The 23697-nt window shown below is 35.1% G+C and overlaps 1 protein-coding gene across 1 annotated transcript; it reads left to right on the top strand.

The window, feature by feature from the left end:
- Positions 1 to 547: 547 nt before the first annotated feature.
- Positions 548 to 20302, top strand: LOC111059778 (the record flags this gene model as incomplete). Its single annotated transcript, XM_039444454.1, is given in 10 exon segments — positions 548 to 662; positions 2641 to 2862; positions 3996 to 4077; positions 4636 to 4819; positions 7704 to 7823; positions 9503 to 9658; positions 12295 to 12418; positions 14342 to 14518; positions 16000 to 16229; positions 18775 to 20302. Coding segments are annotated over 10 exon segments (1789 nt in total), but the record flags the coding sequence as incomplete, so codon positions are not given.
- Positions 20303 to 23697: the final 3395 nt, after the last annotated feature.

The raw sequence follows: 23697 nt of genomic DNA, 5'->3' as shown, positions 1-23697 counted from the left end.
TAAAAGAAAAGAAACTTATTTTTTAATGAGTACACAAAATGTACAGTTAATATTACATCAGATATATACCTATATCATCTATCGTCTACAGAAGGCAGTGGCAAGGCAGAGCATCGGCAACCCTGCTCTCATATCTTTCTCGACTGCCATTATAACGTGGACCTCACCTATTCGCTAAAAATGGCGGATCAATAAGAATAACAAGGAAAATTCTCATTTTTTGCAGAAACAATGTTTTTGTCTCAGAAAAATACCAAAGAAAAATCTCATTTTTGTGGAAGCATGGTTTTTGTCTCAACTTCCAGAACACGTCTTGTGTTCTGTAATCATTTTTCTCAGAATACTGTGTCGATCAAAACGTCATTGACTTGATATTGTTCGATATAATTTGTTCATCCAACTGATAAATGGAAATAACTAATAATTTGAATTTTCGTTAATATAAATAATATTATTTTACTGATTTGTTTGGTTATTATTTATTTTTGTTTAATAATAATTAATAATTATTAGAATAATAATTTATCTATCTATTTATCTATTTCAGAATAAGTGGTAGCGGTTCCTCACTACAAACCCTGGAACAGCAGAGAAACGATGTTATGAAGAGAGTCGTAGCCAATGCCATGAATAAACCAGGTGCTAAGCTCAGGTTATCTCAGGTAAATATGGATAAACATTATAAGAAAACAAAGATATTGTCAAATTTATTAAAAACTTTAAAACAGAACCATGGTTTCACGTAGATTACCAACGCATCATCAGCTGTACTGAGGAATGAGGATATAGAAACAATGCCAAAAGAAACATGTTTTCTTATTTCAACATGTTTTTCTTTGTTTTCTTATTTTCAATGCGTTGGTAAACTACGTGATACCATGGTTCTGTTTTAAAGTTTTTAATAAATTTTTAGTGAAATTTGACAATATCTTTGTTTTCTTATTATGGAGAGATTTGACTACATCACCATCAATTAATTCTACTAATTGGATAAACATTGTAAATAATTCATAAGTGCAAAATTTCAAACAGTATTCAAGTAAGTAACAGAAAGAATAAGTGATATCTTTGAAACACTGAGGGGGATTTGATATTCTATCAATGGAAAATAACAGAAACTGCATTTTTAATTCAAATGCTAGTTAATAAATACTTGAGAATACAATAAAAGCTAATTTGATCGATGCATCTCCGTACAGTTCAGAGAAAAGCTTCAACTGTTGGCGCGTGTAGGCATTTTTTTGCAAGCATATATTTGACTCTTTTGTATGTTCTGATTGTCTTATTTCATAATTACTTTTTTCGAGTACAGTACTCAATATTTTTGACGTGTCATATACTACCAAGCTTGATTCTGTAGTGTTATATGACGAGAATTAAACTAAACTAAACTTATTATTGAACGAAAATCAAAATAAAATTCTGCAAAAGTCTTTGGGGTGAGTTGCAGCGTTTAATTTTGATTTTTATTTATTAATAATTGAATATTATTATATTGTTTTTACGATTTTCGCTGTATATTAATCCTCTCAAAATAAAAACAAAATCCCAACGGTTAAAAAATTCTCCTTTTTCACAATAGAATATTAGAATAGAATAGAATAATTCCATGAATCATGGATAATGTCCAAAATTAATGAGGTGACCCTTGTTCCACAAGGGCCTAATGAATAACTTTACAGACTGGATTCTTGACCCACTGAAATCTGGAAGAATTTAAAATAGGTCTATGACATTCCTCGGTAAATTAAGAATCTGTATGCAAAATTTCAAGTCAATCAGTTGAGTAGTTGAGACGTGATGATGCGTCATTCGTGGATTTCCTATTCTGTACATGTATAAGCTAGTTATTTTCTTTATTATTTTAAAGACTAGCAGGTAACCCGTGCTCCGCAAGGGTCTAATAAGAAACTTGACAAACTGAAATCTTGAAGAATTGATACTAGGCCAATGACCATCCTCGGTAAATTGAGAATCTATATGCAAAATTTCAAGTTAATCAGTTCAGTAGTTCAGACGTAATGCGTCAATAGTTATTTGTGCAACTAGTGCGCAAAGTGACAGTTTGCTGCACCGAAAGAAACGTTTACGCACGAGCCGTAGGCGAGGGCGGAATGGTTTCTTGAGTGCAGCAGAGGAACTTTGCGCACGTATTTCACATTAAGTTTTTCCTACAGTTACCATTGAATATGAAAAGTGGATAATTATGGGTAAAATTGCCTGAAATCCATCAAATGTTTTTCTGTGTAATTTTATTATTGATAGAAACCTTAATCCTAAATCCTAAAGTCCTCGTTGTCCTTGGTTATAATATAATGAATAATAATTAGCGCGTTGTGCTTCGTTGCAGCTCTGCTCACTATAGCAGCCACAGCAGTCACTGTTACCAACTTCATTTTGATTTTGCTGCACTGTTGCTCCATATAACCTACTAAGTATTTTGCGTTGCCATGTTGCAAATCTGGAGTGCAGAAAAATTTTTCCCGCACTAGAGCGGAAAAGTGATTCTTTGCGTTCTGTAATCAGTGCAGCAATGGCCACCTTTCAACGTAACTGTGGGAAAACATAATTTATTTTCCTTTCCCGTAAGTGTATAAGCCAATTCTTTCCTTTATTATAGATTAATAATTATTTTTTCAGGTGATGCCAATCCTACGCACGATGTCAGGTCCTCAGCGATTGGCCCTTGCCGCCCTAGTCTCAGCCCAGGTGATGGCCTCCCCCAGGGAGCCCCTCCCTCCGCCTCATGACCCTGCGCACAATGTGACGTCACAGCTGATGCTGCCCATCAGTCAGGACATTGCCACCATGTTCAGGGGGTTGGGGCGGGAAGAAGGGGTGAGCAGGAGGGGTGATCAACAGGTGAGAAATTTTTGAAAAAATAATGATGATTGATTTCTAAGACTAGATATACGTCTTAGACATACGATTTTTTGCCGTCTTCATACATTCTATTGGAATGAACAGAACTTGACAAACACATTACATCATAAAAAATAAATATGATGTGATAACTATGTGTTTGTGAAGTTTCATTGAAACTGGTATTCCTGGTCACCACTGGTGTCCCTCTGGTGTAATCCCATCTCCTCCTTTATTCAACTTCTTATTTATTTATTTATTTATTTATTTATTTATTTATTACATTTCCAACGGTATACACCAATTTCAATTTCTTCTCCATGTCATTCCTCCATTGAAACTATTGACAGATCTATTGTATCCTTCATTTCTCCTCATGAATTCATCATGTATCTCCTCATAATTTCGACTGCTGAGGATATAACTCTCCGGAAATCTCTAGCTTTCCCTACCAATATCTACTCCGTATTCTTATCTCTGAATATTTCAAATTCAAAATTCAAATTCAAATCATTTATTTGCCATACAATAAATACATATTCAAAACATAATAAAAGAAAATACATAATTTTTTAATCAAAAGTATAAAATAATTAAAGTGAAATTAGCATAAATAATACCAAAATCATAATTAGATTCTCAATGGTAATCCGGCATCACCAGCAAAAGGAATCAGCCTTGCCCGCTGATTTGGTGAGAGTTAGTGGGGAGGATATTTTTAAATCTTTTCCGAAGAATGGACATTGATATGTCCAAAGCTCCGCCAATTATGTAGATGCAAACAATATAATTATCTTTAGTTATCATATTACAAATTGCTTTTTCATATCATATACAGTTCAATAATTATTTCTTAGTCTATATTATGTAAATTCATCTATATTTTGCTGTATTGTAAGCTATTGTATATAAGTATATAAGCCAGTATATATTGTAATCTACATAAATAAAGTACTCAATCCATCAATCAATATTTCATAGGAATATGTAGTAATTATATTTTCATGTAAAAACTGAGAAAGAAATACATTTCACCGTTCTTCATTGAATGGCCTGAATTCAAAATAATTACTATTTTTTTATTTAAACTATATACATAGTTCATTAGATGAGATAACCATCTTGTGTTTCAGGTCCAGCAGAGAAGTCGTCAGTCCTACAATGCCTTTAGCAACAATGTTGTGCCCAACAGAAGGGAGGGACATGTTCCAAACGGTAAAACCAGTAATATGATAATTCGATTTTTTATTTACTTAAAATACAAATGTATTAAATCCAAATTCAAAGGTTTCAAAGTCACACGCAAAATGTTAGAATTTCACATGCACAATTTTTATAGAAATTATTGAGTATGATTAATTACTGACTATACTACAGGTTATTGACTATATTTGATTAATTGATAAGAGTTGCTATATATATTCCTCTATACGACCTTGATGTTGACAATATCACTATATTAAACTTAGTTCTATAATTGCTTGTCCTTTGTTCAAAACAATAATTCTAACAAAATATGATAACATTATCACAACAAAATAACTTTCATGACGTTTAATGCAAGAGCGCCCTCAGTGTTATGAATAAATTTCAATTTCGAAAATTATTCAAGACTCAAAAAGCAAACAATAATCTGTGATTTATGTTTTATTAATAAATAAATGGAATGACGTTTAATGCAAGAGCGAGAACATTTTTATATTTCCCAATAGAAGTGCCACTGCATATCCTAGTGGCAATATTAAACCAATAATCATTTTTGAAATTTTGCAGAGATCCTAGCACCTCCGCCACCACCCCGGCACCCACCTTCAAGGTCACAGGTTCTGCAGCGACAAGGTCAAGGTCACGATCAAGGACAAGGTCAATCGGCTCCCTTTAATGGCGGCGAACCAACCACTGACGACTGCGAGTTCTTCACTTCAAGTCTGTGTCTGGAAGACACCAACTATCCCAAGTAGGAAAACTACAACAATTTTACAACATTAAAATACTTTTCCTCTAACCTTCTCCTTATCCTTCTTCTTTTCTTCTACTTCTTCTTATCCTCAAAATTCTTCTTCATCTTCTTCTCCTTCTTCTTCTTCTTCTTCTTCTTCTTCTTCCTCTTCTTCATCATGTTCTTCTTCTTCTTCTTCTTCTTCTTCTTCTTCTTCTTCTTCTTCTTTCTCTTTCCATCATCTTCATCTTCTCATTCTCCTTCCTCTTCATCATCATCAGCATCTTCTGAGCATCTACGTCTATCGAACAACGCTGATAAAAATGGCGTTCTCATTACATCGACTTTGTTACATGACAAAATTGATTTGAAATCATTCATTCCCGGTTAAGTTTAACCGAGCGGTAGGAATCAGTAGAAGTTTAGTACAATAATTGTAGATAGATAAATATTATATTAAGAATATTTTATTCTTTCCTCTCCGTTAGAATTAATATTCTCCACTTAGTACTTCAATATACAGTACAATACTTTCAATGGTATTCATAATTTATTTAGCGGCAGATACACAACACATATATAGCTCATGAGTCTCAAATGCCTAGATATACACTGTATATTTCCAAATTCTTTGAGATCTTGTGTAGTTTTAGGTCAGGAAAACATAGATTTTTCTGACCGCCATTATTTGCTATGAGCAACATGTTCAGGAAGCATCCAATGATGTTTTACAAACATGCATCGACTCTCTCATTTTAGAGAGAGTCATTCACGCGAGTCATTCATTCACTTGAGAGTTATTTACACGATTCATTTACTTGAGCGTCGTTTACATGACTCATACATTAGTGAAAACCACTTCCAAAGTATATTCTTAATCCGGAAACAAACCGTTTCAATATTAGTGTTTGAATCGAAACAAAAGACACTAAGCAAAAAACCACTTTCAAAGTACATTCATATCCCGGTAATGAACAAGTGTAAGAAGAGTTTGAATCCTTACATCCTCAGTGTAATGAGTTTCCTGTATGATGTTCCGATACCTACATTGCATTTCCGGAGGAAATTTTGTGTTCAATTAGAAAGTAGAACAACTTCTATGGTCTCATTTTGGTGAAAATGAATTGTTTCCGACTTTCAACATTGGTTCGATGCTTTGGTGTTTTTCATAAGAAATACAGACGACAGTTTAAAGTGGATCCCATGGAACAGATTAATCGAAAATGGAGGCTGAAGACGATGAATAATTTAACAAATAAGATACCAACAAAAAAATGTAATACTAGCCGTCAGGCTCGCTTCGCTCGCCATATCCGTCTAGCCAGGGGCCCCGACTGGATCGCCCAAGAATTAGATCAGCATGCTCGCTTTCTCGCCGGCATTTTTCATTTGAGCATTTTTATCATATGTTAGGATGATCCAGTCGGGGGTCCAGACTAAACGTCTGGCTAAACGGATATGGCGAGCGAAGCGAGCCTGACGGCTAGTAATATAATATTCCCAGGAATAGCTCTGATTGAAGTAGCAGTGCCCAATCAATTTTTCCGCGATAAATGCATTTCAATCTTCAACTTGGTGCCAATCTAACAAAGTCTACTTAACTTAATGCCAACCTGACAGAATTATTAATTTAGTTACCAGTTAACAACTGTTTCGAAGAGGTACTCTCTCTAGATTATAGTTCTATATTAACATATGGTATGGACATTTTTCAATTATAATTAACAAAATTAGAAGAATATACATGCTAAAAGACGAACTTTAAACCCTTAAAAACCACCATTAGAGTTAAAATATTGCCAAAAGATTTCTTAGTGTGCCTCTAAAGGGCCAACTGAACATACCTACCAAATTTGAACGTTTTCTAGTTCTGCGAGTGAGTGAGTGAGTCAGTCAGTCAGTCAGTGAGTGCCATTTCACTTTTATATATTTATATAGATGTACTTTCAAATAATGCCCATCTCCACAAATAATACCTTAAATCAGTATGTATCCTGCTCAGTAATTCAATATATATGTGAAATTAGGCTACATTCTTTAATTTGCTTAAAAACCTGATTATTAATCATTTTAGAGAAAGTATACATAAACGCTAAGGCTAGGCACACACCAGTTAGTCAAGACAAGACAAGACATGATCAGACACAATACTTCACATAGTTGCTTATGACGCAACACACACTGATTAGTCATTGCAATTAGACATGTCTTCACAAGCAACTATGTGAAGTATTGTGTCTGATCATGTCTTGTCTTGTCTTGACTAACTGGTGTGTGCCTAGCCTAAGACTCCTGTATTATTATTTTTGTGATGAAATGTTGAAACGTTCTTTAAATCATCCTCAATAAAATATTCCAATTTATTCTATAGAATCATGAAGAACTCATAAGTTAGACACGCATCTGCTTCAAGACAAGACAAGACATGATCAGTCACAATACTTCATATAGTTGTTCATGAAGACATGTCTAATTGCAATGACTATCAGTGTGTGCTGCTTCATAAGCATCTATGTGAAGTATTGTGACTAATCATGTCTTGTCTTGTCTTGACTAACTGGTGTGTGCCTAGCCTTAGCGTTTATGTATATTTTCTCTAAAATGATTAATAATCAGATTTTTCTAATGGAATGTCTAATTTCTGATAATGGAGTTTTCTTGTGTGATTTCTTTGCAGAGAAACTTTGCAGAGTTTCAATAAGAGAACTATTATTCATTTGTATAATTATTAATATTTTTGTAGTTTCCAGTTATCGTTGACATATCATATTCACTCATTGTTATACTTTAGTAAAGACCCAGCTTAACTGTGTTTTTCTCTATCCAGATTTAGAACATGTTAAGTAAATTAATGTACGTATTCTGAGAGAGCTATAACTAACTAGAATTTTGATTTTTGCAGGAGTGACATTCTGAAATCATTGAGAAACTCCCAAAACAAGGAGGCTTTTAGTTCTCTACTACAAGATGCAAAATATGAGATCAAGGATTTGGACCCCTCAGTCAACGATCACATTGAAAGGTGAGTTCTACAAATTTTTATAGACCCTAGAAACTACTGTAGACTGCATGATATAAACAAGCATTAAAATTTATCTTAGACATAACGAAATGAATTTGAACGTAAGGATATATTGAAACACAATTGAAGAGAGAAATTAATGAATATTATAATTATTGTATCGAAATTTATATCATTGTGTATCATAAAATCACTTCACTTATTGGCTACTTTTGTAAAAATTAATAAAAAGATTATAAAAAGTTGTAGTACCCTTCAATTATTAAAAATATTTTAATGAATAGTTTCGACCACAGGCCATTTTCAAGTCAAACTGTAAAAACAATTTCATTATTAAACGAAAATCCAAATTGAATGCTGTAATTCACCCCGAAGACTTCTGCAACTACAAATATTGACAACAGGGTAAACAGCTAGATGGAAATTCGATGAGCGCTATTATTCAAAAATTATTTGTCAGCCCGGGAATCGAACCCAGTACCTCCTAATTGCCGGTCAGGAATGCTTACCCTTACATCAAATTGACAATCTCTGGATAGTAGCGCTCATTTTATACGAAGCCATACCGGCCAGCCAGTCTACAGATGGAAATTACTAATACCAATTTGGAAAGATGGAAATTACTAATTACAGCATTTAATTTGGATGGTGCAATACGTAGAACAATAGGGAAGAAAACAAGACAAGCCACTCAGATGAAGTTCTACAGACTAATGGCTGTACCAATAATAGGTTATGGCAGCGAAGCCTGGGTGTCAATGAAAAAAACTGAGTCCCGTACTCAAGCAGCCGAAATAAGGTTCCTTCGAGCAGTCAAAGGCTACACTAGGTTGGGTTACATAAGAAACGACGTGATAAGAACCGAGCTGAATGTAGAGTCTTCATTTATTTATTTATTTATGAAAAACATGGAAGCATACAGGATTTCTCCCAAAAATTGCTTCCATAACAACACAATTACAATAGTCCATTATACATAGTATTTATTGCAAATATTGAAGAAAAGCAGAAAAAAGTAGTCTACTTCGTATGCCAGCAAATAGACTTCCAATTCAAGCTTGGCACTACAAACCCGATGGGAGAAGAGGCGTCGGACGACCGATGAAGAAATGGATGCCGCAACAGGCTAACAGAGCCTAGATAGATATATTTCTCGATCCATGAGACATCTATAGATGCATGAGATCACGTCAAAATATTAGAACACATACATAATAGAGTACTAGTCAAATTAATATGCCTTTATGGTTTCAATGGTTTTTATAGCATTACAGGTCTATGCTGGATTCAGGCAGCTGAAAAAAATCCTTGAATGTCCGATGATGATGATGATGAATTTGGATTTTCGTTTAGTAATAAAATTGTTGAATAGTTATTGCAACACCTCAGTAATTTCCATCTGCAAAATGTAAAAAATAAATAACTAAATAAAATATATGGTATCAACTTGTTTATTTATTTACTACATTTCAACTTGAAAATGACCAATGGTCGAAGCTAGTCTTTAAAATATTTCAAAGTTTTTAATGATAAAGGGGTACTACAAGTTTTTATGTTGTTTTTATGAGTTGTGTATCATGTACGATCTGTATTTTCTTGCTTTGAATGTAAAAAACCATGAATTTATTGATGTTGTTTTACAATAAATAATAAATAATTTTGCGGAATTAATTGGACAGGAGACAAGGTGACACCTCAATGATTGACAACAGCAAGATGTGTGCTTCACGGGTGGAAATGGCCAAGCCGAAAAGGGCGCGCACAACCATGGGAAACTGGAAGTACATTGTCAACACTGGAGACTACTCCCAATCTCTCAGGCTGGAGATGTGTTTGTGAGTTGACATTTTTCATATTAGTATCCAAAATTGTTCTTTCAATAGTGTTTTGTCAGTTCTGGATTCTGCACCTCATCACCATATATCTAGGACACATCATCTATTTATATAAAAGCGAAATGGCAATCACTCACTCACTGATCGACTCACTCACACACTCACTCGCAGAACTATGCCTTTAGAGGCGCACTAAGAACAGATTTGGAAAAATTTCCAAAGATCTACCATACCAAAAACGTTCAAATTTGATAGGTATGTTCAGTTGGCCCTTTAGAGGCGCATTAAGAACAGATTTGGAAACATTTCCAAAGATACGCCCAAAATCTGCGTTTTTCCAGCGTTTTCTCAGCTTTATCGAGAACAAATGAACAGAAAATGTTCAAATTCACTACAGGAGCTCAGCTGGGGTGTAATAATGTTGTGTTAGAAGGAATTTGAAATAACGCCAAAGATATGTCCAAAATTAGACTAGACTGTAGTACAATAATCCTCATCTCTATACTTATAAAAGGCTAAGCCCCGACAGACTGAAATTACACCACAGACCAAACTACTGAGCCTAAAAACTTGAAATTTTGCAAGATTGTTTATGGTAGCCTGAAAACATCCACTACAAAAGGATTTTCAGAAATTTGCCCCCCCTGAGGGAGCTGGCCCCCTCCCAAAATTTTGTACTTTTTAACCGCTTATTGCACAGCAAAGTCATGAGGAACGTTTTTTGTTCAGCTACGAAAAAAAATTAGATCTATGCAGAAAAATTTCTATCAGGAGCACAGGGGGGTCCGGGAGAGGGCATTTTTCGAAAATTTTGATGTAAAATCACACTACAGCTCAAACTTATTGTCCTACAGACTTGAAACTTTGCACAAATATTCTTCAAACATGCTAGACACGCACTAAGAACGGATTTTGAGATATTTTGCCTCTAAGGGTTTCAAAGGATGAAAAAGGATTCTATTAAGTAAGGTTATGAAAATGGTAAGGCTAGTAATATCCTAATGTTTCCATTTTCCACCCTGTTTCCACCCTGCACTAAATAATTGAAATTAATCGGTGATTGATTCGAGGAAGTACTTTGACTCTCTGATGGAATGATGGAATATTTTTCATGCTCAAATGAAAAATGCAGGCTAGCGAAGCGAGCCCGCTGATCTCATTTTTGGACTATCCAGTCGGGGGTCCAGACGGATATGGCAAGAGAAGCGAGCCTGACGGCTAGTCTATGATATAATATAGGAAAGAATTATTGGATTATACACGTATAGGATGGAAAATTCAGGAACGACACATCATCACGTCTGAGCTACCGGACTTAATAACTTGAAATTTCGCATATCTATTTTCAATTCACTGAGGATGGTTATAGTCCTATTTTGAATTTTCAAGATTCCAGTATGTCAAGTAGACTCTTGCGAAGCACGGGTTATCTGCAAGTACATAATAAATTTGGCTAGGAAGTCTACACTCAGTTATTGTTAGTTGTATTTTGTGCTGTGTTTTATAGCAACTATTTTGTATTTTATTTGTTTTTCTGTGAAATAAGAATAATAATATAATCCTATCCTATTCTATATTTGAAACGATAATGCAATTCTATTGGTCGGTTAGTCAAATAATAGAATGACAGCTTGGATCAATGACGGTTTCCCTTCGACCAATGAGAAGCTGTTAAAAGTGAGAGTGGACCTCGCTCGCCTGTGATTGGCTGAAGCTTTGTAACGTAACAGATTTCCCAGCTGAATTCAAAATCCGTTTCTGATGAGCCATTTATTAATAAGAATGTAATTTTCTCAAAAATGAATTTTCATAAAAAATGTTTTTATGTTGATTGTCATTAAAACTAGTCTCAGAGACTAACCATCATTTCCATTTCACTATAAATCTTACACTATGAACTATAAAACTTGAGTTTATCCATTGATGGCCCAAGTAGTTCTGAGATTATGAGAGCAGTAAAAATGATATAGTCTGCGTACACTATCACCAATTGATATCCTTAATTGAGATAGAACTTTGTTTTTTGATTATTTTTCTACATTGTTGAAAAACGATCCAGGAACGTTGCTGAATTAGAAGAGGATAGCGACATCTGCTTTGTCGAATAATAGACAAGGATAGCAACACCAATGTTAATCAGATGCTGCCATTATAACGTGGACCTCACTGTAGGAACAAGAATATTGAAATCCGTTCGGCCTTACCCATGATTAAGAAACAATTCTAAATCTGTGTTGACAATATTTTCAAGGAAATTCATGCTTCTTTAGTCAAACAGTATGTAATAGAATTCTTGATATGTTTTATATTAAATCTGATATTTTCTATCATCTTAGAATGTGATTTTGTGTGATGATAATTATTTAGAGAATAAGATGTTGATATCGTCAATACCACTTTAATTTATTCGAGAATTAATTCATATTACAGAATCAGGTTTCATGGTAAAACCTACCACATCTTCTTCAGCTGAACTAAGGTGTTTGTTATTGTTGAAGGAACAGGAAAAATGAAAATTTTCAACTTAATAAATTAAAGTGGTATTGACAATATCAACATCTTATTCTCTAAATTATGAAGAAATACCACAACATCTCATACCATACAATCTAATAATAATTTAATTAATTTTCCAGGAGACCTCAGGCTTCCTGTTCATACATTGCTCCAGGAGTCAGATCTGAATGTATGCAGGTCTATAACTACCACCGACTTTTAACGTGGGACCAGAGTACTGGACTAGCTATGGATATGTTCAAGGTATATTATAGTGGTTCAAACTTTCAGAATCCATGTAATTCACACTTCATTATTTTAGACATCTGAATGAAATTCGAGTTATGTCCACAGCTTGGTCAAGGCATTTGAACATAGTCAAGTCATCGTACCCGACTTCAAGTAATCGTAAAACTTTTGCCCGTATACCAACTTTACAGGCAACTATGCAATTTTTTTACTAACTAGTAGTTCTGTGAACAGTAGACCTCGCGCAGTTATAAACCCCAGCCTCCTCTTATACTGTCCATAAGAGTAGATCCTTCCTGTATGTCGTGTCGGCGAGATATCGGTGTGAAAACGGCCAGTGGCTGTTGAGGTTGGTGTATCAAAAATGCCAACATCAGAAGCTAATCTCCTTCAAGACATACCGGTAACAGGTCGGCCCGAGTTGAAAGCAGAGAAAGGTCGAGAGAAAATACTATGATACTTTCAGTTATTAATCGCATGCAATTAATAATCCATTCGACAGCTGATTTATGATGAATAATTCTTTAGTCTGATTTTTACGGTGATATTGGCGGTCGAAAGAGACTTCTTTTCCTTTTGTATTATCCTTAAAACTCAAAATCTCAAAAGAACCTTATATATAGACGCGCCTTTTTTAAAAGTAATTGTGATACATTCTGTGATTCATTTAGAGTATAAAATCCAACCTTCAAATTCAAAATTTTAAATCATCATTCCAGGACCGAAAATCAAGTGACGAAGCAGTGTGTGATTACATAACCTCTTTTGGACAACATTAATATTTTATCAAAATTTTTGGAGAGAAATAGTACAGGCTCAGCCTAGTTTTTCCTCCAATGTCATAATTGTATTATGATTATAGTATTTTATACAATAAATGAAATGAAAAATATCAAATTCTATCCAAATCGGACAATAACTGCGATTGTAACTGCGGTACGAACAAACAGACAAAAGCCGATCGAGTCGAAACTAAGACCTCAGCTTTGCTTCAAACAATTTTTGTGCTCTGGAATTATAGATAGTGAGCTGACTATTGTCTCAATTGGAAGAATAAGACGTTGATGTTGTCAATATCATTACAGTGATATAGAGGTATTGACATATATCGTTACAGTGATATAGAGGTATTGACATATATCATTACAGTGATATAGAGGTATTGACATATATCATTACAGTGATATAGAGGTATTGACATATATCATTACAGTGATATAGAGGTATTGACATATATCATTACAATGATATAGAGGTATTGACATATATCATTACAGTGATATAGAGGTATTGACATATATCATTACAGTGATATAGAGGTATTGACATATATCATTACAGTGATATAGAGGTATTGACATATACCATTACAGTGATATAGAGGTATTGACATATATCATTACAGTGATATAGAGGTATTGACATATATCATTACAGTGATATAGAGGTATTGACATATATCATTACAGTGATATAGAGGCATTGACATATATCATTACAGTGATATAGAGGTATTGACATATATCATTACAGTGATATAGAGGTATTGACATATATCATTACAGTGATATAGAGGTATTGACATATATCATTACAGTGATATAGAGGTATTGACATATATCATTACAGTGATATAGAGGTATTGACATATATCATTACAGTGATATAGAGGTATTGACAACAACAATGTCTTATTCTCATAATGTCATTTGGAATGTATTTGATTGTAATTTTTTTTCTGAATAAAGAATAAGTATAAGAATAAGAATAAATATAAGTAGAAGTATAAGAATAAATATAGTGAGGCTCTTTCATTTTAGGGAAAAATACCACAACATCCTACACCATACAATCAAATTATTGTCATAAACTCATAATAATACAGTACACTCGTCGTAAAGCCCACCTGATTTTTATATTTTTCTTTGCAATTGACAGGTACCGACATGCTGTTCATGTCACATTCAAAACGGGTTCATGGCGGGGCAATCACCCCGACCCCCCATGCCTAGCGGCCTCCCCACCCTGTTCCCTGATTCAGGACCTGAAAGCAACTTTATCACCTCAGAACTCATGTCACAGGCTATGCAGAGATTACCGCCTGGGATGTTGCAGGTATACAAAATATCATAGATTACATTATTTTCAATGATTTTCCAATCGAAAAATATAAAGGTTCTTACAGATACACGCTCCTCCAACAATCTCCGCGCACGCTCCGCACCCGCTCCGATCATGAACGTTACGGGAGATGTTGGCTCTTCTCGCGTTCCACTCTTGCTCCCCGGTCGATCATTAATCGATCTGCTCGAGTGACGTTTGATTGCAGAGCAGAGCAAAAGTCTGTACCAAAGACCTTAAATATGCATAGACTCACATACAGCGCTAGTGTCGTGCTTGGAATTGAAATCCGCCATTGAGGGGGCAACCCATAAGATTATTACATACCAATGCCACCAATGCCTTTGTGATCTATTGTATTACAAATATAGATATAATACTCGTGCTAAAATACCCCAATGGCGGCCTTCAATTTCAAGTAAGAGCTATCATTGGGAAGGCATAGGCATTGTGGGTCTATATATCTCTAAGGTCTTTGGTCTGTACGCACCTTTATATTATTACATTCGTGAACCTGCCTAACAACGCATCCAGTCCTACCTAACTCTACCTGATAAAGAATGTTCCCATTTCATTTAATCTAATTAAGTTTCAATTCATTCCATTCCATTTCAAGCTGGAGTGTTAAATGTGTACGGAACATCATGGATCACATAATTATTGTCAATCCCAATCGATTTCTCAATCAAAAAGTATAATCCAGTCATGTACTTGAAGTGGTTCAGCTATCAGGTATAAAGAATATCATGGATTACATATTTATTTATGATGATTTTGTAGTCAATAAACAGAAGCCATACGTGTACTCAATACAAGACACGCAGTACCTAATTCTAAATATGGTCATGAAAGCCGTTGAACAGGCTGAGATTACAGAAACTACCCGACTTATGAGAAGCATGATAGATTATGTCTCCAAAAGTGTATTGGGTTCATACATCCAAACTTAGTTCTCATGGCTTTAAAGCTATTGAACTGGCTTCATCCAGATGTTATTAATGTTTTATTAAGGTTATATGGTTGTGAAAAATATTGTTCAGTTGTGACGAGAGAAATTATAACATGATACATTGTTTCAGAAATTAATACTTCCGTCGATTTTCAGTTTTCATTCAAAACTTTTAAGAACTTTCTGGGTTGATGTTGATAATAATTGATCAGTTGTGACGAAATAAACTACAGCATCTTGAATTGTTTCAGAACTTCCGTAAATTTTCAGTTTTCATTCAAAACTTTAAAACCGTTTTTTTTTTTAATTTTTTCAGAAATTAATATTTCCGTCAATTTTCAGTTTTCATTCAAAACTTTAAAGAACTTTCTGTGTTGATGTGGATAATAATTGATCAGTTGTGACGAAATAAGCTATAGCATCTTTAATTGTTTCAGAAATTAATACTTCCATGAATTTCCAGTTTTCATTCAAAACTTTAAATCCTTTTTTTTCTGTTTTCAAAACTTTTCGATTTTCTCGACAGGGCATGCGCATGCGAGGAGACATGCTCGGTCACCACAACATCCCGAAACGGGAGTCGAATTCGGGGGGCGCCGGTGCCCCCAGGCGACCCCCCCAGGGCACTGTGATCCACAGGGGACCCCCTCTGCCTCTCCAGGACGAGGCACCCCCCGAGGCTCCACCTCGTTACCCTCCTTACCACAACAATGTGAGACGGACTTCGCTGAGGAACCATTCTTCCGACCAGGACAGGTCAGTTCACACTAACAGAAGGAGCTCCAGGGATAGATATCGACGCCGGTACAGGAGGATTATCAATAGAGAATAGATAGATTGGTTCTTGAATGAATGATGAATTCAGAGATAAACTTTCAGATTCTATACCAGAACAGGACATGTCAGTTCAGACTAGCAGAAGGAGGTATGGATGTCGGTACAGGAGGATCATTGATGAGAAATAAACAAATAATTAAGTTAATAGAAAAATAGCTGAACTTATGCCCGGTTGCAGAGTCGTTACATAAAGTAAAAAACAGGCAGTCAACTCATTTACGAAGCCATAAATTCAGTTTCCGTTGCACAGATGTCAAAGTAAACTATGGCTCCAATAAAACTAAATACGCCCAATTAGACACATGATTTCGTTGCACAGTCGTCAGAAAGAGCTCTTATGTCTCCAATAGCTAAAAAAGGTCAGTTAAGTTATGGGCCCGAAGTCGTGCTGTTAAATCCAATATCTACTCCAGCCAAATGCATTTTAGAGGTTGTGATAGCTTTTTTTGGAGGATGTTTACGAAAAACCATCTGTATATAAAGTAAATGATTTTTTCTCTCCCTATGTTTTTCAAGTTGTTCATAACCTCCAAATCGCTAAATATGGTGAGAAATCTCGCCAAAAGCCAAGAGTCGCCATATTGTTTATCAATTTTATGTGAGGTCTTTTAGGTCTGTTCACAGTGATGTCGATTGAAACTTTCCCCGATGCCAAGACAGAAGATGGTTGGATAGAAGCATGTACGGAAAAAAGTGAATAGAGCTGCAGTGTGACTTTTGTGTGATGCTAATTCGAGATATAGCTGAATGGGCTTCGGCAAACGACTGTGCAACGACCAACCATTTGTCAGTGATTTTGAACTATGTCTCACATAGCTATGTTTGATTTTATGTAACGACTCTGCAACCGGGCATCAGTGATGAAATAGACTATAATATGACAAAGATTGGATTGATAGGTGTTAAGATAGAGATGAGAAAACTCCATATGAATTATCTTTGATTTCAATCATTATGTTAATATATATGATTAACTGACTATAATCAGTAAGAGCGAGGCTACATGAGTTTTTTCAAGCATTTTCTACATGAGTCGGCAGGCAAGAAGCTCTCCTATTGGCTGATTCTCGATCAGTCAGCTTCCCATATCAGCTGGTTCCCGAAAGCCAAGCCAATCAGAGAGCCTCCCGCTCTGCCGACCCATCTGAAAAACGCTCGTGTGGCCTCGCCCTAACTTTATCAATTATAATTACTTGTCTGTGCAAACGGCTAGTCTTTGTATTTCTACTTCTTCATAATGTTTTCCAAATTGGTTAGAAATTAATCTATATATATATAAAAGCGAAATGGCACTCACTCACTGACTGACTGACTGACTGACTCACTCACTCACTCACTCACTCACTCGCAGAACTAAAAATCTACCGGACCAAAAACGTTCAAATTTGGTAGGTATGTTCAATTGGCCCTTTAGAGGCGCACTAAGAAATCTTTTGACATATTTTAACTCTAGGGTTGTTTTCAAGGGTTTAAAGTTCGTCTTTTAGCATGTATCTCTTCTTCTCCCAATCTCTTAATTATAATTGAAATTTCCATATCATATGTTACTATAGAACTATACTAGATAGAGTACCTCTTCGAAACAGTGTTAACTGCAACTAAATTAATATTTTGTCAGTTGGCATTAAGTTGAGTTGACTTGTTAGGTTGGCACCAAGTTGAAGATTTAATGCATTTATCGCGGAAAAATTGATTGGGCACTGCTACTTCAATCCTGGGAATATTATATTACTAGCCGTCGGCTCGCTTCGCTCGCCATATCCGTTTAGCCAGACGTTTAGTCTGGACCCCCGACTGGATTGTCCTAACATATATGATAAAAATGCTCAAATGAAAAACTTCTTCATAATGTTTTCCATATTGCTTAAAAATATCAATATAATCATCAATCTAGATATCTGTAAAACTGGATTGTGATGATTGAATAGGCCTTAATATTATGATGTCAAATAGGAAATTATAAGTAATCTTGCTATGAAACAGGCTCAGGAAACTAACAAGTCAAATGGTTATGCTAGATTAACATTGTTTAATTGAGTAATTTAAGTAGTTGAACCAATGATTGAATGAGTAGATAATAGCATGCTATGAGGAATTTTATTGTTTCATTACTGAAATTCAATGGGAACTATCAAGGTTTGAGAAACTGAAGAACTTAATTTTTCAATAACTACTTTGGTTACATGTGGAGTAATATTGTCTTGCTAAATGTTGGAAATAGGAGAAGTTTGTTCAGTAGAGTATTAGAATAGTAGATAAAATAATTCCTTTGGAGTATTTTTAGAGCTATTTGAATGTTCAATAATAGTGCACTCCTTATAGTTCATAAAATACTGGTTTCTAGCTCAAAGTACAGATACTAAACTTCATCTCAACTTCGCTGTATTTTGTTATATGATATATTCATCTAATACTTGTGTAAATAGTTTGTAAATAGAACTATTTTCTGTTTCCGAAATTGCAGGCAGAAAATACGTGGCAGTATACCATTGACTCCAAACCAGCGGCATCCTGATTTGCCAGCTGATAATATGATATCATCAGTGACGTCACAACAACATTTGTCACCAGTGACGTCACACCAGCTAGCGGCAGTGACGTCACAACAACAACACCCATCCCAAATGACCTCACACTTATCATCGGTGACGTCACAACATCACCCACCACATTTCTCATCAGTGACGTCACAACATCACCCATCACAAAATGACGTCAAGGTTACCAGTGACGTCACCACGATCGCCAGTGACGTCACTAACACCGGTGACGTCACCAGTGACAACGCTAGTGACTGTGGCACCTTCACGTCGCATAAACTACAGCTATCACCCGATAATTGACTTCTTTAAAACTGCTACGTCAGCAGTTAGCAACGAGGAAGAGCGTAGTATGGATAGGGCAGACTGGAGGCCGGTTACTGAGGCGTTGTTACTCCATAGTAAGAGACAGAAGCTGAAAGAATGAGAGAGAGTGAGTCGAGAAAATAAGGATGAAGTGGAATCACAAGGAGGATTTGATGAATGGAAAGATGCGTACAGTCTTATGCGCCACGAACACGCGGATTTCTCTTTCCATCAGCTGATGGAAATATATCTGTATTCGTACAGGAACAGTAAGAGCCAGACCATATAAGGCGTTTTTTCAGGCGCCTATCCAATCATTTGTCAATCGGAAAGCTTTGTACCCTGCCGACTCTCAAACGCCATCTGATAACGCCTGCAAGAAAAAACTCAGGCCCGGTTTCACAAAAGCCGGTTAAATTTTAACCGTGATTAATTTCATGAGAGCCAGTCAGAGAAGGGCTTCTAGATAAGACGGCTCCTCTGATTCATTCTCGTCGAATCAATCACGATTAAAACTCAACCGGCTTTTGTGCAACCGGCACTCAATATGGTTTGGCTCTAAGGTGAAAATATAATGAGCATTAGTTGATGAAACGTGAAATGAGCGTGTTCGTGACGCATAAGTCTGTACGCCCCTAAAGAAAGTGATGATAAGAGATTCATGATAGAATTGGCGAGAATGAAGAATAACTGAAATAAGAGAAAATGAAGTTGAAACAACAAGTAATATTATTAGAAGGATTACTTTATACTTTGAAAAAGCAAGTAGATACTTGAACCACTACCTCCGTAAACAAAGCCATAGTACATTCTGGTGACGTCAGCATAGGTAGGGCTCCTACACCAATAAAAACACTAGCTGATATCGATCAGCTAAAAAATCAACGAATTTTTATTGGTCTAGGAGCCCTATCTGTGCTGACGTCACACGAATGCACTAATGATTTGTTTATGGAGAAGTGCTTGAACCAAATCTGTTCAGCCAAATTGTGGGAGATTTCAATCTTACCATACAAGCCCATATACTATAGATATATTTAATATTTGACAATACAGTCAATTTTGAATATTGTTGTCAACTATGATAACATAGTTGTTGTCAATTTGAATATCTCCAGTCTGCTCAATTCACCCGGAAGAAAAAAATAGAGTAACTCTTGTTATGTCACAATAACAGAGAAGAAGAGAGTGTATTGATACGTCTGTAATAACATAAAATACAAATAATAAACAACGCGTTCCCAGCGAAAATGATGAAAAATTACCTAATAAGTAATCCAGATCGAATTTTCATCTAGCTGTTTACCTTGTCAATATTTGCAGTAGCAAACGTCTTCGGGGGATTTACAGCATTTGATTTGGATTTTCGTTTGATAATGATTATCAATTAATTTCATTCAAATGTTGATAAAGCTGGAAAATAATAATTATATAGTTTGGGAATCATTTCAACGGTACAGTTTATGACGCATGAGTAGTCTTGATAACATACAATAATATTAATAATTAAAATATGTTGTGCTTGCTAGATTATTAACGAACTCCATCTATGTATTGCTTGCCATCAATTTAATAACTGGAATGAATGTTTGTTATTCATAACACTAGAGTGTGAGATTAATTACTTTTAACATGAAGAGGAGAAACCCATTTCTCCCTCCACAGTTTGTAGCGTGGACACAGACGGACATCCTGCGCTCAATTGGATGTGCCGTCTCATTTTTCTTCATCTTCTTGTGATGAAAACATCTCTGTGACATACACAAACCAATATACCTGCTGACCAGTACACTACTTGGAACATTGCCAGTGGAGGGGAGTGTTGCCGCGTCATGTTACAAAGCTCTCTCACTCAGACACAAAAGAAGGAGAATGCTGCTAGGTAGTGGGAGTGATTAGTGGAGGATAGAGCATCGGACCTCTCCGTCTTCGAGAAAGAGCCGTGTTAAAAGTAATTTATCTCGCACTTTAGTTTACTTGTAGCTAGTAGCTGAGTTAACAAAGACCTTCTTGAAATTTGGTACAAGAACGACCTTCTGCCATGGGATATCTTCTTATGCTATATTTTCTCTATAGTATAATGTACATTCTTCAACAAGAAAGTAGTGAACAATTTTTGTACTGGAAAAAAACGTACGTTTTTTCTCGAGATAATTGCTATATATTGATCTTGCTCTCATCTAATTTATTATGGAAAGCAATGTATGTTTTTCGATTAATGTAACTGACAATATTCTCACAACTCATGACAGCCTAATTTATTTATTTGTTATGTAACTAAAGTCTACTTTAGTATGTAATTGTTACTTTTGTTTAAATGTACTTTGGGGAATAATTATTGTTTGTTCTGATGATGCGTCATTCTTGTATTTCCTATCTAGTATGAGTATAAGCCATTCTCTCCTCCATTTTATTTTGGATTCATGTATAATTACACAACAAATTATCAGGGCCAATCTCCTCTGCCTCATCTCTTATATTTCGTATTCTATTTAATTTGTGAGATGTTCGAAGAGAATGAGGGTTTTGTATTTCAAATGAGAGTTTACACAGAATAAATAGATGCATTTTCATAATATTATCAGGAATGTGTGATCTCATGTCAAGAGCATATATAAGAGCAGACGACTTTATCAATGTCTTATACAGGGTGTTCCACGAAAGGTGTGACAGTCAAAAACCATGTATTCTACATTAAATTTGCAACAAAAAATGTTCAGTAAAATATTCCTATATCGACCTCAGTTTTCGAGATATTTAGGTTTTTCGATATTTTTGAAAAACATAAAAAACTAGAAAACTAACAGTCAAAATCTAATTCCAAGGACATGATTTGGAAGGGTAAGAAGTTTTCAATAAGATTCATATGATTTGTCTCTTTGTTTGATGTTTTTGAACTTTTTATGAGTGTTCAAAGTTGAAAAAGTACGTTCGTCGAGTTCAAAGCCAGATTTCAAACAGTTTGAACACTCATTAAAAGTTCAAAAACGTCAAACAAAGAAACAAATTATATGAAAGTTATTGATAATTTCTTCCTCCTTCCAAACATGTCCTTGTAATCAAATTTTGACCTGATAGTTCTCTTGTTATTGATGTTTTCAAAAATATCTAAATATCTCGAAAACTAAGATCGATATAAGAATATTTTACATGACATTTTTTGTTGGAAATTTAATTTATAATCCATGGCTTTCAGCTGTTACACCTCTTGTGAAACACTCTATATATTATGTAGGTGAAATGACGCCCCAAGAGAGACTTCAACCAATCACGAGCTAACCAATAGGAGAGTAGCAATTCTGTTATCATAATGTCAGCCATTGGGAGCCGAGTTGGAGAGATTCCAAGATTCAACCAATCACAAGCCAGCAAATGAGGAAGTAGCTAACAGCCAATAGGAGTGTAGTAAGAAGAAGCTCCAGCATTCACAAACTTAGGCTGGTCACACACCGATCAGTCACGATTGGTTTTACTAGTCACGTTTAGTCACAATACTCCACATTGCTGCTTATGACGCAACACACACTGATTAGTCATACCAATTAGACATGACTTGTGAAGTATTGTGACTAAACGTGACTAGTCTTGTCTTGACTATTCGGTGTGGTGACAGCCAGTAGTGACAGCTAGAGAGATGATTAGGCAAGGAAAGGAGAATGGAAAGAAAGTACAAGAAGAGGGAAATAGAAGAAATCACAAATGGAGAAAAATCAGGTGAGAAATGGAGAAAGAAGAAGAAGAAAGAGAGAAAGGAGATCGAGTAGATTCAGCTGTTGATTCTGAGATGGAAGCAGAGAAAAGTGAGTAGAAATTCCAAAATATATTATGTTAAATACATTTGGCTATGCTAGCTAATCTGATAAACAAACTATACTCCAATTATTATTTATTAATAAGAGTAGTAGAATTGATGGTGATGTTGTGAAATCTCTCCATAATAAGAATTTATTTAAGATATAAATTTTTAGTGAAATTTGACAATATCTTTGTTTTCTTATTATTAATAAGAGCTTAGCATTAAATTATTTCAATGAACAAAAACTCATCGGCTGTTCCAAAAGTAAAGTAAGTTCCAGAAGCTTCACAAGACTAGTTTCAAGTACAAATAACTGAACAATTCACAATACAATACAAAATTATTGTTCCAAAATACAAGATCATAGATTTTACAAGTATGATAAAACACAAGTAAGCTATTATACCACAGTACTATTTTCTGTTCTATACAGAGTGTTCCGAAAAAAGTTGCTCATCGACAGGGCGTGATTCCTCTCAAGGTTTCAAGCAGATTTAGTATGTTAAATGCACAATAAACACAAAATATTTTTCTAAAGAATTTGTAGAAAATTCAATAAGAATTGAGTGAATCTCGCTGCTTTAGGTGGCTCCGAACGACTGGAAAGTGGTTTTTGACTCATGAGAATTGATGCTTCTTTTGGACTTGGAACATATTGCTTCAATAGTTACATCTAAAGCTGCGTTTACACCAGAGTTATTAACAAAATGTTAATAGCTTAATCCTCATAGATTATATTAGACTA

This window comes from Nilaparvata lugens, unplaced genomic scaffold (genome assembly GCF_014356525.2).
Source record: "Nilaparvata lugens isolate BPH unplaced genomic scaffold, ASM1435652v1 scaffold4705, whole genome shotgun sequence".
NCBI classification, from domain to species: domain Eukaryota; kingdom Metazoa; phylum Arthropoda; class Insecta; order Hemiptera; family Delphacidae; genus Nilaparvata; species Nilaparvata lugens.
This window is presented reverse-complemented; position numbering and strand designations above follow the sequence as displayed.